The sequence below is a fragment of the Anolis sagrei genome, chromosome 8 (assembly GCF_037176765.1).
Source record: "Anolis sagrei isolate rAnoSag1 chromosome 8, rAnoSag1.mat, whole genome shotgun sequence".
Classification (NCBI taxonomy): domain Eukaryota; kingdom Metazoa; phylum Chordata; class Lepidosauria; order Squamata; family Dactyloidae; genus Anolis; species Anolis sagrei.
The window spans coordinates 2384244-2397500 of record NC_090028.1 but is presented as its reverse complement, the minus strand read 5'-3'; the positions used below and the strand labels follow the sequence as shown (position 1 = coordinate 2397500).

At 42.7% G+C, this 13257-nt stretch overlaps 1 protein-coding gene across 2 annotated transcripts in view; it reads left to right on the top strand.

Annotated features, from left to right (window-relative positions):
• Positions 1-5820, top strand: part of WTIP (WT1 interacting protein) — a 63944-nt gene extending 58124 nt beyond the window's left edge. The window contains exons 6-9 of one of the 2 annotated variants that reach the window (XM_067470954.1): positions 548-678; positions 2079-2130; positions 2438-2509; positions 4866-5820. In XM_067470954.1, coding sequence (XP_067327055.1) covers positions 548-678; positions 2079-2130; positions 2438-2509; positions 4866-5036 — 426 coding nt within the window. In that variant the 3' untranslated portion in view covers positions 5037-5820. The remainder of the gene's footprint in view (positions 1-547; positions 679-2078; positions 2131-2437; positions 2510-4865) is intronic. The other variant, XM_067470955.1, reaches the window with a different exon arrangement.
• Positions 5821-13257: the final 7437 nt, after the last annotated feature.

Genomic DNA, 13257 nt, shown 5'->3' with positions numbered 1-13257 from the left:
ATAATAATAATAGTAATAATAGAGTCTCTTGATTTTAATATCACTTGCAATGGTAAGTTGTTTATGGGGGGAAGGGGGTAGTTGTTTTTCTTTTGGATGCCAATTTCCTAGCATCTCACAGCCTGGCCTAAATTGCCCCCCCCCCCCCCAAAGAAAAAGGAACTTTTCCAAGTTTGCTTTGAGTTTTTTGGTCTTTCTGGATCAATTTGTAAAGCAATGGAGCCCTCTAGTGGCAGGTGTCATGTACTGCCACTGCCTCCATAACAGCAAAGGTCAATGTTTTCCCGTGACATTAAGTCCAGTCGAGTCCGACTCTGTGACTCTGGTGCTCATCTCCATTTCCAAGCCAAAGAGCCGGCGTTGTCCGTAGACACCTCCATGGTCATGTGGCCACTGGCATGACTGCATGGAGCCCCATTACCTTCCCATCGGAGCGGTACCTATTGATCTGCTCACATTGGCATGTTTTCGAACTGCTAGGTTGGCAGAAGCTGGGGCTAACAGTGGGAGCTCACCATTCTTCCTTCCTTCCTTCTTTCCTGGGAAGATCCTGCAGGCACTAGGCAAGTCCTACCACCCGGGCTGCTTCCGGTGCATCATCTGCAGCGAATGCCTGGACGGCGTCCCCTTCACCGTTGACCCCGAGAACAACATCTACTGCGTCAAGGACTACCACGCGTGAGTTAGGGTGGGGGGGTTTCGAGCAAAGTGCTTGCATTTATTATTTTACTCTATTATTACTGTTAGTATTACATTTCCAATATTTTACTCTATTATTATTACATGTATTATTTTACACTATTTAATATTATTATTTTACTCTATATTATTACATTTTACTCTATTTATATGATTATTTTACTCTATTGAATATTTTACTCTATTTAATATTATTATTATTTTACTCTATTATTATTACATTTTTACTCTATTTAATATTATTTTACTCTGTTATTGTTATTATTATTATTACATGTATTATTTTACTAGTAAAATAGTAATATTAAGAATAATAGATTGCAATAATAATAATAATGGAAATGATGATGATGATGATGATTAAAATAATGAAGTATTAAAATGTATTAAAACTCAATTCCCATCCCAAAATCTATTATTACTTTTACTATTACATTTTCCTTATTTTACTCTATTATTATTACATTTATTATTTTACTCTATTTAATGTTATTTTACTCTATTATTACTACATTTATTATTTTACACTATTTAATATTATTATTTTATTCTAATTAATATTATTTTACTCTATTATTATTATTATTGTTACATTTATTATTTTACTAGTAAAATAGTAATATTAAGAATAATAGATTGCAATAATAATAATGGAAATGATGATGATGATGATTAAAATAATTAAGTATTAAAATGTATTAAAACTCAATTCCCATCCCAAAATCTATTATTTCTGTTACTATTACATTTCCATTATTTTACTCTATTATTATTACATCTATTATTTTACTCTATTTAATATTATTATCATTTTACTCTATTATTATTACAGTTATTATTTTACTCTATTTAATATTATTTTACTCTATTATTATTACATCTATTATTTTACTCTATTTAATATTATTTTACTCTATTATTATTACATTTATTATTTTACTCTATTTATATTATTTTACTCTATTATTATTACATTTATTATTTTACTCTATTATTATTTTATTTGATTATTATTACATTCATTTTTACTCTATTTATATTATTATTTTACTATTATTATTATTACATTTATTATTTTACTCTATTATTATTTTACTCTATTTATTACATTTATTTTTACACTATTTAATATTATTATTTTACTCTATTATTATTACATTTATTATTTTACTAGTAAAATAGTAATATTAAGAATAATAGATTGCAATAATAATAATAATAATAATAATAATAATAATGGAGATGATGATTCTTCTTATTAAAATGTATTAAAACTCAATTCCCTTCCCAAAATCCCATATTATGATGCTTTAAACTTCCTCTTGGCTTGAGATGCCAAAGCTTGATCCCTTCCTTTCATTCTTTCTTTCCCATTTTAGGGTTTTTGCCCCAAAGTGTGCTTCCTGCAACCAGCCCATTTTACCTGCGCAGGTAAGAGCCCCGTGCGCCTTCGTTGGACGTTTATTCCTCATCTGCATCAGTTGGGTCTGGATATGTGTGTGTGTGTGTCAGACATGGGCAAACTTTGGCCCTCCGGGTGTTTTGGACTCCAAAACCCACCATTCCTAACAGACTACCGGCTGTTAGGAATGGTGGGAGTTGAAGTCCAAAACACCTGGAGGGAGGGAGGGAGGGCCCAAGTTGGCCCGTGCCTGGTGTACATCTAATCCTAAGATGTGCTGTAGCCCACAGATGAGTGTGTCAGTGCACACAGCCTCCTTTGCCTCTTTCTCCCAAGCAGGGTTCGGAGGAGACCCTCCGCGTGGTGTCCATGGACCGCAACTACCACGTCGAGTGCTACCACTGCCAGGTAAAGGACCCCAAGGGCTTTTTTTTGGGGGGGGGGGGGATTTCTTGCCTTGCTCTTCATGTTGTCTCTATGGCTCTTGGTTCATTGAACAAGAGTCCTCTCTTAAGAAGTGTAAACAAATGCATTTGGTGTTCCATTTTCGAGAGGAGGGAAAACTTGAATATTCTGCATCTTTGTAGACTCTCAAAGAAATACGCAAGACACCAGATCTGGGTTGAAACACTTTCTGTACAACTTTTATTCAGCATTTAAAAATCATACATCGCCTTGAGACCAAGTGGGGGTTCATTCGCTCTCACGTGCGCACACATTTCCTGTCCAATGGCACATCTTTCACAAATGCTCCTTTTGTATCCAATTCCACATTTTTGTTTTACCAAATGCACATTTAGTGCATGACTACATATTTGCTGTCTGACTGCACATTTCTCCCAACTAGCGGCACCAGTTGCCCATTGTGTGTCCAAATGCACATGTTCCCCAAATGCACATTTTATGTCCGAATGCACATTCTATGGCCAAATGCACATTTTATACCCGTATGCACATTGCATGTCCAATTGCACATTTATGTCCTATCACATTTTATGTCCAAATGCACATATTCCCTAATGCACATTTTATGTCCAAATGCACATTGCATGTCCAAATGCACATTGCATGTCCAAATGCACATTGCATGCCCAAATGCACATTGCATGTCCAAATGCACATTGCATGTCCAAATGCACTTTTATGTCCAAATGCACATTGCATGACCAAATGCACATTTTATGCCCAAATGCACATTGCATGACCAAATGCAAATTTTATGCGCGAATGCACATTGCATGTCCAAATGCACATTTTATGCCCGAATGCACATTGCATGTCCAAATACAAATTTATGTCCAAATGCACATTTTATGTCCCAATGCACATTGCATGTCCAAATGCACATTTCATGCCCAAATGCACATTTTATGCTCGAATGCACAGTGCATGCCCAAATGTACATATTCCCGAAATGCACATTTTATGCCCGAATGCACAGTGCATGCCCAAATGCACATATTCCCCAAATGCACTTTGCATGTCCACACACCCATTCTTGCCCAAATGCATATTTTCCCCTTACAGCTGCCATTTATTTTCCTTATAATTGTATATTTTCCCCAATGGCACATTTTGTGTCCAACTGCATACTTCTCCCCCGGCCTCCCATCGCCATGTTTTGCAATGCCTGGTTGCACCTTTTCCACCCAAATGCTGATGTTTCATGTGTTATGTTTTATGTTAGATATAATTTACTTGCTAGGTCATGCTATTTAATTCCAGTTGTCTGGGAGATAGAGCAGAATATAAATAAAGTCTTATTACTAGTATTATTATTTCCCTGGACTGCATATTTTATGTCCAAATGCGCATTTTCCCCAAGTGCACACTTAATGTCTAGATGTATATTTATATCCAAATGCACATCTTCCCCAAATACACATTCTATGACCAAATGTACGTTCCCAAAATGCACATTTCATGTCCAAATGCACATGTTCCCAAATGCACGCTCTATGTCCAAAAGCACATTTCATGTCCAAATGCACATGTTCCCAAATGTACGCTCTATGGCCAAATGCACATTTATGTCCAAATGCACGTTTCCAAAATGCACACTCTGTGTCCAAATGCACATATATGTCCAAATGCACATGTTCCCTAATGCACATGTTCCCCAAATACCTATTCTGTGACCAAATGCACATGTTCCCAAAGTGCACGCTCTGTGTCCAAATGCACATTTATGTCCAAATGCACATGTTCCCAAAATGCACACTGTGTCCAAATGCACATATATGTCCAAATGCACATGTTCCCCAATGCACATGTTCCCCAAATACCCATTCTGTGACCAAATGCACATGTTCCCAAATGTACACTCTATGTCCAAATGCACATGTTCCCAAAATGCACTCTGTGTCCAAATGCACATATATGTCCAAATGCACATGTTCCCCAATGCACATGTTCCCCAAATACCGATTCTGTGACCAAATGCACATGTTCCCAAAATGCACACTCTGTGTCCAAATGCACATTTATGTCCAAATTCACATGTTTCCCAAATGCACACTCTGTGTCCAAATGCTCATGTTCCCAAATGCACACTCTAGGTCCAAATGCACATTTCATGTCCAAATGCATTTTGTCCAAATGCACATTTAATGTCCAAACACGCATTTATATCTAAACGCATTTTGTGTCCAGTTGCACATCTTTCCCTAGCGTGTGCCCCTTGTGCACCCAGTGCCTCTGCGTATGTGCTGCGCATGGGAGTGCTGCTCTTGCCTTCCTATTTCCTCGCTGGCTTCCTTTGCAGGATTGCGGCCTGCAGCTGAACGGCGAGGAAGGGCGGCGCTGCTTCCCGCTGGAGGGGCGCCTGCTGTGCCACGGATGCCACTTGCGCCGCCTGAGCCTCGGGCCCGGCCTCACCCATCACCCTCCGCACCATCCTCCGCCCGGGTTCCGCACCCACAGCACCCAACTCTAGGCCCTCCTTCCTTCCATCTCTCCATCCACACCTAGAACCCGGACTGGGTTCTAGAAGGGAGTCCTCGATTGGTGGCTTCTTCGTCATCGTCATCCAATTCCTCCCAAGAGACAACAAACCTGTTGCAAACAAACAGGGAGCGGTTTTCCCACCTTCCGCCTCAGAGAAGCTTTTGGCTGCATCTTGGTTCTGGGATGTTTTTGTGACATTTTGAAGCCATTCGTTGCAAGTTGGATCCCTCCCAAAGGGAGCTGTTTGCTGGGCGAAAAGAGCTTTGTGGGCTTTGTTTTCCCGTTGCGTTTCCATTTGCATCTCTTTAATTCAGATCCAAAATGGCCATGCATAGCAATGTAGATCCATCCGGCTACATTGGAGAAGGTTCCCTTTTTCATTTGGGACGGCAACTTAAAGTTCAAGCTAACCTTTGGCAGCTGCATCTACATTGTGGAGTTAACCCAGTTTGATACCACTTTAGCTTCCACTGCTCAGTACTACAAGATCCTTTGGCGGAGGCAGCAAAAGACTTTGAAATACTCACCTCCCATAAGCATTGATCCCAAGGAGTTAAATGTGGTTTAAGCTGGCCTTAGGTGGCTGCATCTGCACTGTGGAGTTAACCCAGTTTGATACCACTTTAACTACAAGATCCTTTGGCAGAGGCGGCGAAAGACCTTCCAATACTAACATCCCATACTATTGATCGCAGGGAGTTAAAACTAGTTTAAGCTGGCCTTAGGCGCCTGCATCTGCACTGTGGAGTTAACCCAGTTTGATACCACTTTAACTACAAGATCCTTTGGCAGAGGCGGCAAAAGATCTTCCAATACTAACATCCCATAAGCATTGATCCCAAGGAGTTAAAAGTGGTTTAAGCTGGCCTTAGGTGGCTGCATCTACATTGTGGAGTTAACCCAGTTTGATACCACTTTAACTTCCATGGCTCAGTACTACAAGATCCTTTGGTGGAGGTGGCGAAAGACCTTCAAATACTCGCCTCCCATAAGCATTGATCCCAAGGAGTTAAAAGTGGTTTAAGCTGGCCTTAGGCACTTGCATCCGCACTGTGGAGTTAACCCAGTTTGATCCCACTTTGAACTTCCACAGCTCAATGCTACAGGATCCTTTGGCGGAAATGGATAAAGACCTTCGAAAACTTAAGATCCCGTAGTAATCATCCAGGGGAGTTAAAGTGGTATCAAACCGGGTTAATTTTATAGTGTAGATGCATCAATGGATCAATTTGAATTGCAGCAAATTATATGGGATTAAGTCCATAAAGGATTGATTCCTCCCAGATCGGAGCCAAACTCTTTTGTGGGAGAGGTATTTTGTTTTGCTTTGCTATGAAAAGCCAGTTGTGTGGATGCAAAAAAATATATAATAATGTCAAGCCCAGCAGTTGGACTACATCTCCCAGCATCCCCAGCTGAGATTTGTAGTCCACCCCCATAGGAAAAGCTGCAAGGATGGAGCACTTACTTACCATTCCTTTCATTTGGAAGAGATAAGGTATTTATTTTGGAGACGTTCCTATTTCTGTCCGTTGGTTTCAATGGAAAAGGAGAAAAATTGCATTGAGCCCTTTGTATACTATAACAGGCATGGACAAACTTCGGAACTCCCTCCCTCCCTGCCTCCAGGTATTTTGGACTTCAACTCCCACCATTCCTTTTCCTCCTCAGCCACTTGAGCGGAAAACGAAAAGGAAAGGGCCCGAGGCTGTTAGGCATTATGGGAGTTGAATTTATTTACTTTTATTTATTTACTTTATTTCTATACCGCTTTTCTCAGCCCTTCGGCGACTCAAAGCGGTTTACATAGTACAAATTATCACACATTAAAACCCATTATACATAACAATCAATATCAATAAAACAATCATTATCATAACGCCTCAACACCAAATCAGAAACCATTCTCATAATCCTTTGTTCCATGTTCCTATGTTCGATTGCACCGTATTCCTACCATCAAATTGCACTGTTTAGCCAAACACTTGTTCGAAGAGCCAGGTCTTCACCTTCCTCTGGAATGCCAACAGTGAAGGGGCCTGTCTAATATCTACAGGTAGAGCATTCCACAGCTGAGGGGCCACCACCAAGAAGGCCCTGTCCCTCGTCCCCGCCAGGCGCACCTGTGATGCAGGTGGGATCGAGAGCAGGGCTGTGAAGGAGCGTGGTTAAAGCTTACTGCCACCTAATGTATGAGGAAAGCTGGGCAACGATCAATATCAGCTTAGGAGCTATTTTATAAAGGGACTATTAATTACCAAAGGCTTTATTCATTTGATAGCGTAGTGTTTACTGTCCCTGGCTTGACTTTACTTCTTATGCAGGCTGTTTGCCTTGAGAGAAACTGTATCAGGCAAGGCTTGAGGAAAACAGTAACAAGTTTATTTTAACTTGAGTATAACATGTTTAACTGTTTCTTCACAAGAGGCACAAATCTTGATTGGTTACATTAGTAAGGTTTCATGAGTAATCTCAGGCACAGACTTCAAGAGGTTTCAAAAACAGATGTAACTCTTCTGGACAACTGTCCTAATAAAACAAATAAGCTAAAAGGCTTATTTAACAGAATTGGCTCCCAGCCAAACCTTGATTCTTAACTCAGAATCAATAACCCCCTGTAGTTTTATCACTACCGGGTCCTTTCCTGTAACCCCTTTGGTCACCAATTAATTCCCTGAATCTCCACCCAGAGATTCAGTCTTCCCTATAGCACACCGGCTACAGACACATTCCCTGAATCTCCACCCAGAGATTCAGTCTTCCCTATAGCACACCGGCTACAGACACATTCCCTGAATCTCCACCCAGAGATTCAGTCTTCCCTATAGCACACCGGCTACAGACTCAGTCTTCTCAGTAGCTCACCGGCTTACTGACTGACTTTTCTTAAAAAGCTGCGTCGTGAAGAGGCAGTTGGCTCCGCCCCTGTTGCTATGGCAACTCAGCTAATGCCAAACCACCATCTCCAACAAAACATAATCCTCCATAATTACCATCCATAAACTACTGTTTAAATTACACATAACCAAAGGAATAACATTTACACATCGTCACAAGGGCCTCCCCGGACGATCTTAATGTCCTAGTCGGTTCATAGGTGGAGATGCATTCGGAGAGGTAAGCAGGGCCGGAACCGTTTAGGGCTTTATAGGCTAACGCCAGAACTTTGAATTGTGCCCGGTAGCAGATTGGCAGCCTTGGGTTCCAATCCTCCAGGTCCAAAACACCTGGAGGATGGCCCGAAGTTTACTCATGCCGGCATTAAGCCATTCCATCATTACTGTGAGCGCATGTATTCAGACCCATTGTTTCAATGCTAGTGAATTGGCCTCCTCGTTTTTTCCCATCCTCTATGAGAAGATTTATGGCCTTGCTGTGTCAACCAGATTTCGACTCCAAGCTACATCACCACTTAAGAGGCTGAGAGGGAAAAGGATAGGGCCCGAGGCTGTTAGGAATGGTGGGAGTTGGAGTCCAAACAACTGGAAGGAGGGCCGAAGTTTGCCCAAGCCTGCATTAAGACATTCCATCATTATTTGATTGCTGTGAGCGTGCATATTCAGATTCATTGTGTCAGTACCAGCTCATTAGCCTCCTAGATTTTTCCCATCCTCTATGAGAAGATTTAAGCCAGTGGTTCTCAACCAGATATCTCTTCCCAGCTACATCACCACTTAAGCAGCTGAGGGTGGAAAGGAAGGAACCCAAGGCTGTTAGGAATGGTGGGAGTTGGAGTCCAAAATGCCTGGAGGGAGGGTTGAAGTTTGCCCATGCCTGCATTAAGCCATTCCATCATTATTTGATTGCTGTGAGCATGCATATTCAGATTGTGTCAGTGCTAGCAAATTGGCCACCTAGTTTTTTCCCATGCAGTCATGCCGGCCACTTGACCTTGGAGGTGTCTACGGACAACGCTGGCTCTTCAGCTTAGAAATGGAGATGAGCACCACACCCCAGAGTCAGACATGACTGGACTTAATGTCAGGGGACTACCGTGCTGTGGCAACCAGATTTGTGTCATGTCTGTGCATTCAGACCCATTGTGCCACGGCTAGCAAATTGGCCTCCTAGTTTTTTCCCATCCTCTATAAGAAAATTTAAGGCCTTCCTGTGTCAGCCAAATTCCTACTCGCAGCTACATCACTGCTTAAGCCAGTGGTTCTCAACCTGGGGTCCCCAGATGTTTTTGGCCTACAACTCCCAGAAATCCCAGCCAGTTTACGAGCTGTTAGGATTTCTGGGAGTCGAAGGCCAAAAACATCTGAGAACCACTGGCTTAAGCGGTTGAGGGGGGGGGGGGGGAAGGAAGGGGCCTGAAGCTGTTAGGAATGGTGGGAGTTGAAGTCCAAAAGACCTAGTGGGAGGTCCCAAGATCGCCAATGCCTGCATTAAGCCATTCCATCATTGTTTTGTTGCTGTGAGCATGCGTATTCAGACTCATTCATAGAATCATAGAGTTGGAAGAGACCTGGTGGGCCATCATCCAGTCCAACCCCATTCTGCCAAGAAGCAGGAGTATTGCATTCAAACCACCCCTGACAGATGGCCATCCAGCCTCTGCTTAAAAGCTTCCAAAGAAGGAGCCTCCACCACACTCCGGGGCAGAGAGTTCCACTGCTGAACGGCTCTCACAGTCAGGAAGTTCTTCCTCGTGTTCAGATGGAATCTCCTCTCTTGTAGTTTGAAGCCATTGTTTCGCGTCCTAGTCTCTATGGAAGCAGAAGGCAAGCTTGCTCCCTCCTCCTCCCTGTGGCTTCCTCTCACATATTTATACATGGCTCTCATCATCTCTCCCCTCAGCCTTCTCTTCTTCAGGCTAGACATGCCCAGCTCCTTAAGCCGCTCCTCATAGGGCTTGTTCCCCAGACCCTTGATCATTTTAGTCGCCTTCCTCTGGACACATTTCAGCTTAGAGTCAATATCTCTCTTGAATTGTGGTGCCCAGAATTGGACACAATATTCCAGGTGTGTTCTAATCAGAGCAGAATAGAGCATGGGGAGCATGACTTCCCTAGATCTAGACACTAGGCTCCTCTGGATGCAGGCCAAAATCCCATTGGCATTGTGTCAGTACTAGCTCATTAGCCTCCTAGTTTTTTCCCATCCCCTATGAGAAGATTTATGGCCTTGCTGTGTCAACCAGATTTCTACTCCAAGCTGTATCACCACTTGAGTTGCCGAGGGGGGAACAGAGTCTGAGGCTGTTAGGAATGGTGGGAGTTGAAGTCCAAAATGGAGGGAGGGCCTAAGTTGGCCCATGCCTGTACTATAGTCCTCCATTTCCAAATTGATGGAATAATAATGCCAGTAAGAGCGAATTCTGCCCCGGGAAAGGGTCTGAGGCTGTTAGGAATGGTGGGAGTTGAAGTCCAAAACACCTGGAGTTGGCCTATGCTTGTACTATAGTCCTCCATTTCCAAACGGATGGAATAATAATGCCAATAAGAGCGAATTCTGCCCCAATTTTGGTCTAAAATGAGAATTATTCCGGCACGAAACGATCAAAACCAAAGGCGTGCAAGACCTCGATGACGATTATCATTGGATCCTTATCTGTAGAGCGTATCATTTGACTTAAATTAAGTTTTGTTTTTTTCCAATAATAACTTGGACCAATGTGGATTTTTTTTTTTACAATGCCCCGTTTGTATATAAGTTTCGGCCTCGTTTATGTATATATATTATATATAATTATTATTATATATATATAAGTTGTTATGCTGCAAATACTTTCTAGTCGGACCATGTTTGTGTATATAATATCCTTCTTAGGACATTTAGGTTTCGGACTCTGTTTTGGCAACGCTGTCGATTTCCTTCCTGGATGAATACAAGTTTGGGGAAAAGTAGGATTATTTATCTCACGGAGAAGAAGAAGAAGAAGCGACTTAAGTTATTTTTTAATATTGGAAGTCAAGAGTTTCCTTTTAACCTTTAGATGTCCTTCAATAAAAGATGGCGCTTTATGGAGACGTCTGGTCTGATGGTGATTGAAAGAGACCGGGAAGAGCGTGTGGTTGATGTCTTTGTGTAGCAGTGGTTCTCCACCTTCCTAATCCCGCGACCCCTTAATCCAGTTCCTCCTGTTGTGGTGAGGAGCTGGAGCTGATAGAGGGAGCTCATCCGCCTCTCCCCGGATTCGAGCCTGCGACCTGTCGGTCTTCAGTCCTGCCACTTTGACCCACTGCGCCATTGGGGGCTCCAAATATCCGAATTTTCATTCACTGGACCAAATTGGGTACAAATACCCGATATGTGGGGTTGGGGGATTGATTTTGTCACTTGGGAGTTGTAGTTTCTGTGATTTATAGTTCACTTACGATCAAAGAGCATTCTGAATTCCATCAACGATGGAATTGAACCAAACTTGGCACACATGACCTATAGAGTATACTGGAACGGTTGGGTGGGCATTGACCTTGAGTTTGGGAGGTGTAGTTCGCCTATATCCAGAGAGCACTGTGGGCTGAAACAATGATGTATCTGGACAAAATATTGGCACAAATACTCAGTATGCCCAAATGTGAACAATGGTGGAAGCTTGACATTTGGCAGTTGTAGTTTGACATTTGGCAGTTGTAGTTGCTGGGATTTATAGTACACTTACAATCAAAGAACATTCTGAATTCCATCAACGATGGAATTGTACCAACCTTGGCACACATGACCTATAGAATATACTGGAACGGTTTGGTGGGTATTGACCTTGAGTTTGGGAGTTATAGTTCACCAGCCTCCAGAGAGCACTGCGGGCTCAAACAATGATGTATCTGGACAAAAGTATTGGCACAGATACTCAATATGCCCAAATGTGAACACTGATGGGGTTTGGGGGAAATAGACTTTGACATTTGGGAGTTGTAGATACTGGGATTTATAGTTCACCTACAATCAAGGAGCGTTCTTGCTGAGATTTCTACTCCCAGCTGTATCACCACTTCAGTGGCCAAGGGGGAAAAGGAAGGGGAATGGTGGGAGTTGAAGTCCAAAACACCTGGAGGGAGGGCCAAAGAGAGTGTTGTTGATGTTTTTGTGTAAGAACGAATTGTACGTATTTTGTGCAAGACAAAGGAAGAAATAGCCTTAAGGTTGCTGAGGGAAGGCAATAGCACAGTCCTGCGTAAACTTTCAAACTTGGGGACCGCATGCTAGCATTCCCTGTGAGGAGGACTGGCTGCCAAGTGATGGAAGGAAGGAAGGGAAGGAGGAAGGAAAGAGAGAAGGAAGGACAAAAGGGAGGAAGGGAAGTAGAGAGAGGGAGGGAAGGATAAAGGGAAGGGAAGGGAAGACAAAAGAGAAGGAAGGATGAAAAGGTGGAAAGAAAGGAGGGAATGATAGAATGAAGGAAAGGCGAAAGGGAAGGAAGAGGGCGAGGAAAGGGAGGACAAAAGGGTGGAAGATGAAGAGGGAGGGAGGGAGGGAAGGACAAAAGGGTGGAAGGAAAGAAAGGGGAAGGATGAGAGGGTGGAAAGGAAGGAGGGAATGATAGAATGAAGGAAAGGCAAAAGGGAAGGAAGAGGGCGAGGAAACGGAGGACGAAAGGGTGGAAGGTAAGGAGGAAGGAAAGATGAAAGGGAGGGAAGGACAAAAGGGTGGAAGGAAAGAAAAGAGAAGGAAGGATGAGAGGGTGGAAAGGAAGGAGGGAATGATAGAGAAAGGAAGAGAGGAAAGGGAGGACGAAAGGGTGGAAGATGAAAAGGGAGGAAGGAAAGGCAAAAGGGAGGGAAGGGTGGAAGGGAAGGATAAAGGAAAGAAGGAAGGAAAGACAAAAGGGAAGGAAGGATAAAAGGGTGGAAGGAGAAAATGAGGGAGGAAAGACAAAAGGGAAGGAGGAAGGATGAGGGTGGAAAGGAAGGAGGGAATGATAAAGAGTAGGAAGGAAAGGCAAAAGGGAGGGAAGGACAAAAGATTGGAGGGAAGGATGGAAGGAGATAGGGAAGGAGGGAGGAAAGACAAAAGGGAAGGAAGGGGGGAAGGCAAGGATAAAGGAAAGAGTGAAGGAAGGATAGGTAAAAGGGAAGGAGAAAGGGAGAGAGGGATGAAAAAGGAAGGATGAAAGGGTAAGAAAAGGAGGGAGAAAAGACAAAAGGGAAGGAAGGAAGGATGAGAGGGTGGAAAGGAAGGAGGGAATGATAGAGAAGGAAAGGGAGGAAGATGAAAAGGGAGGGAGGTAAGGAGGAAGAAAAGGCAAAAGGGAGGGAAGGATGAAA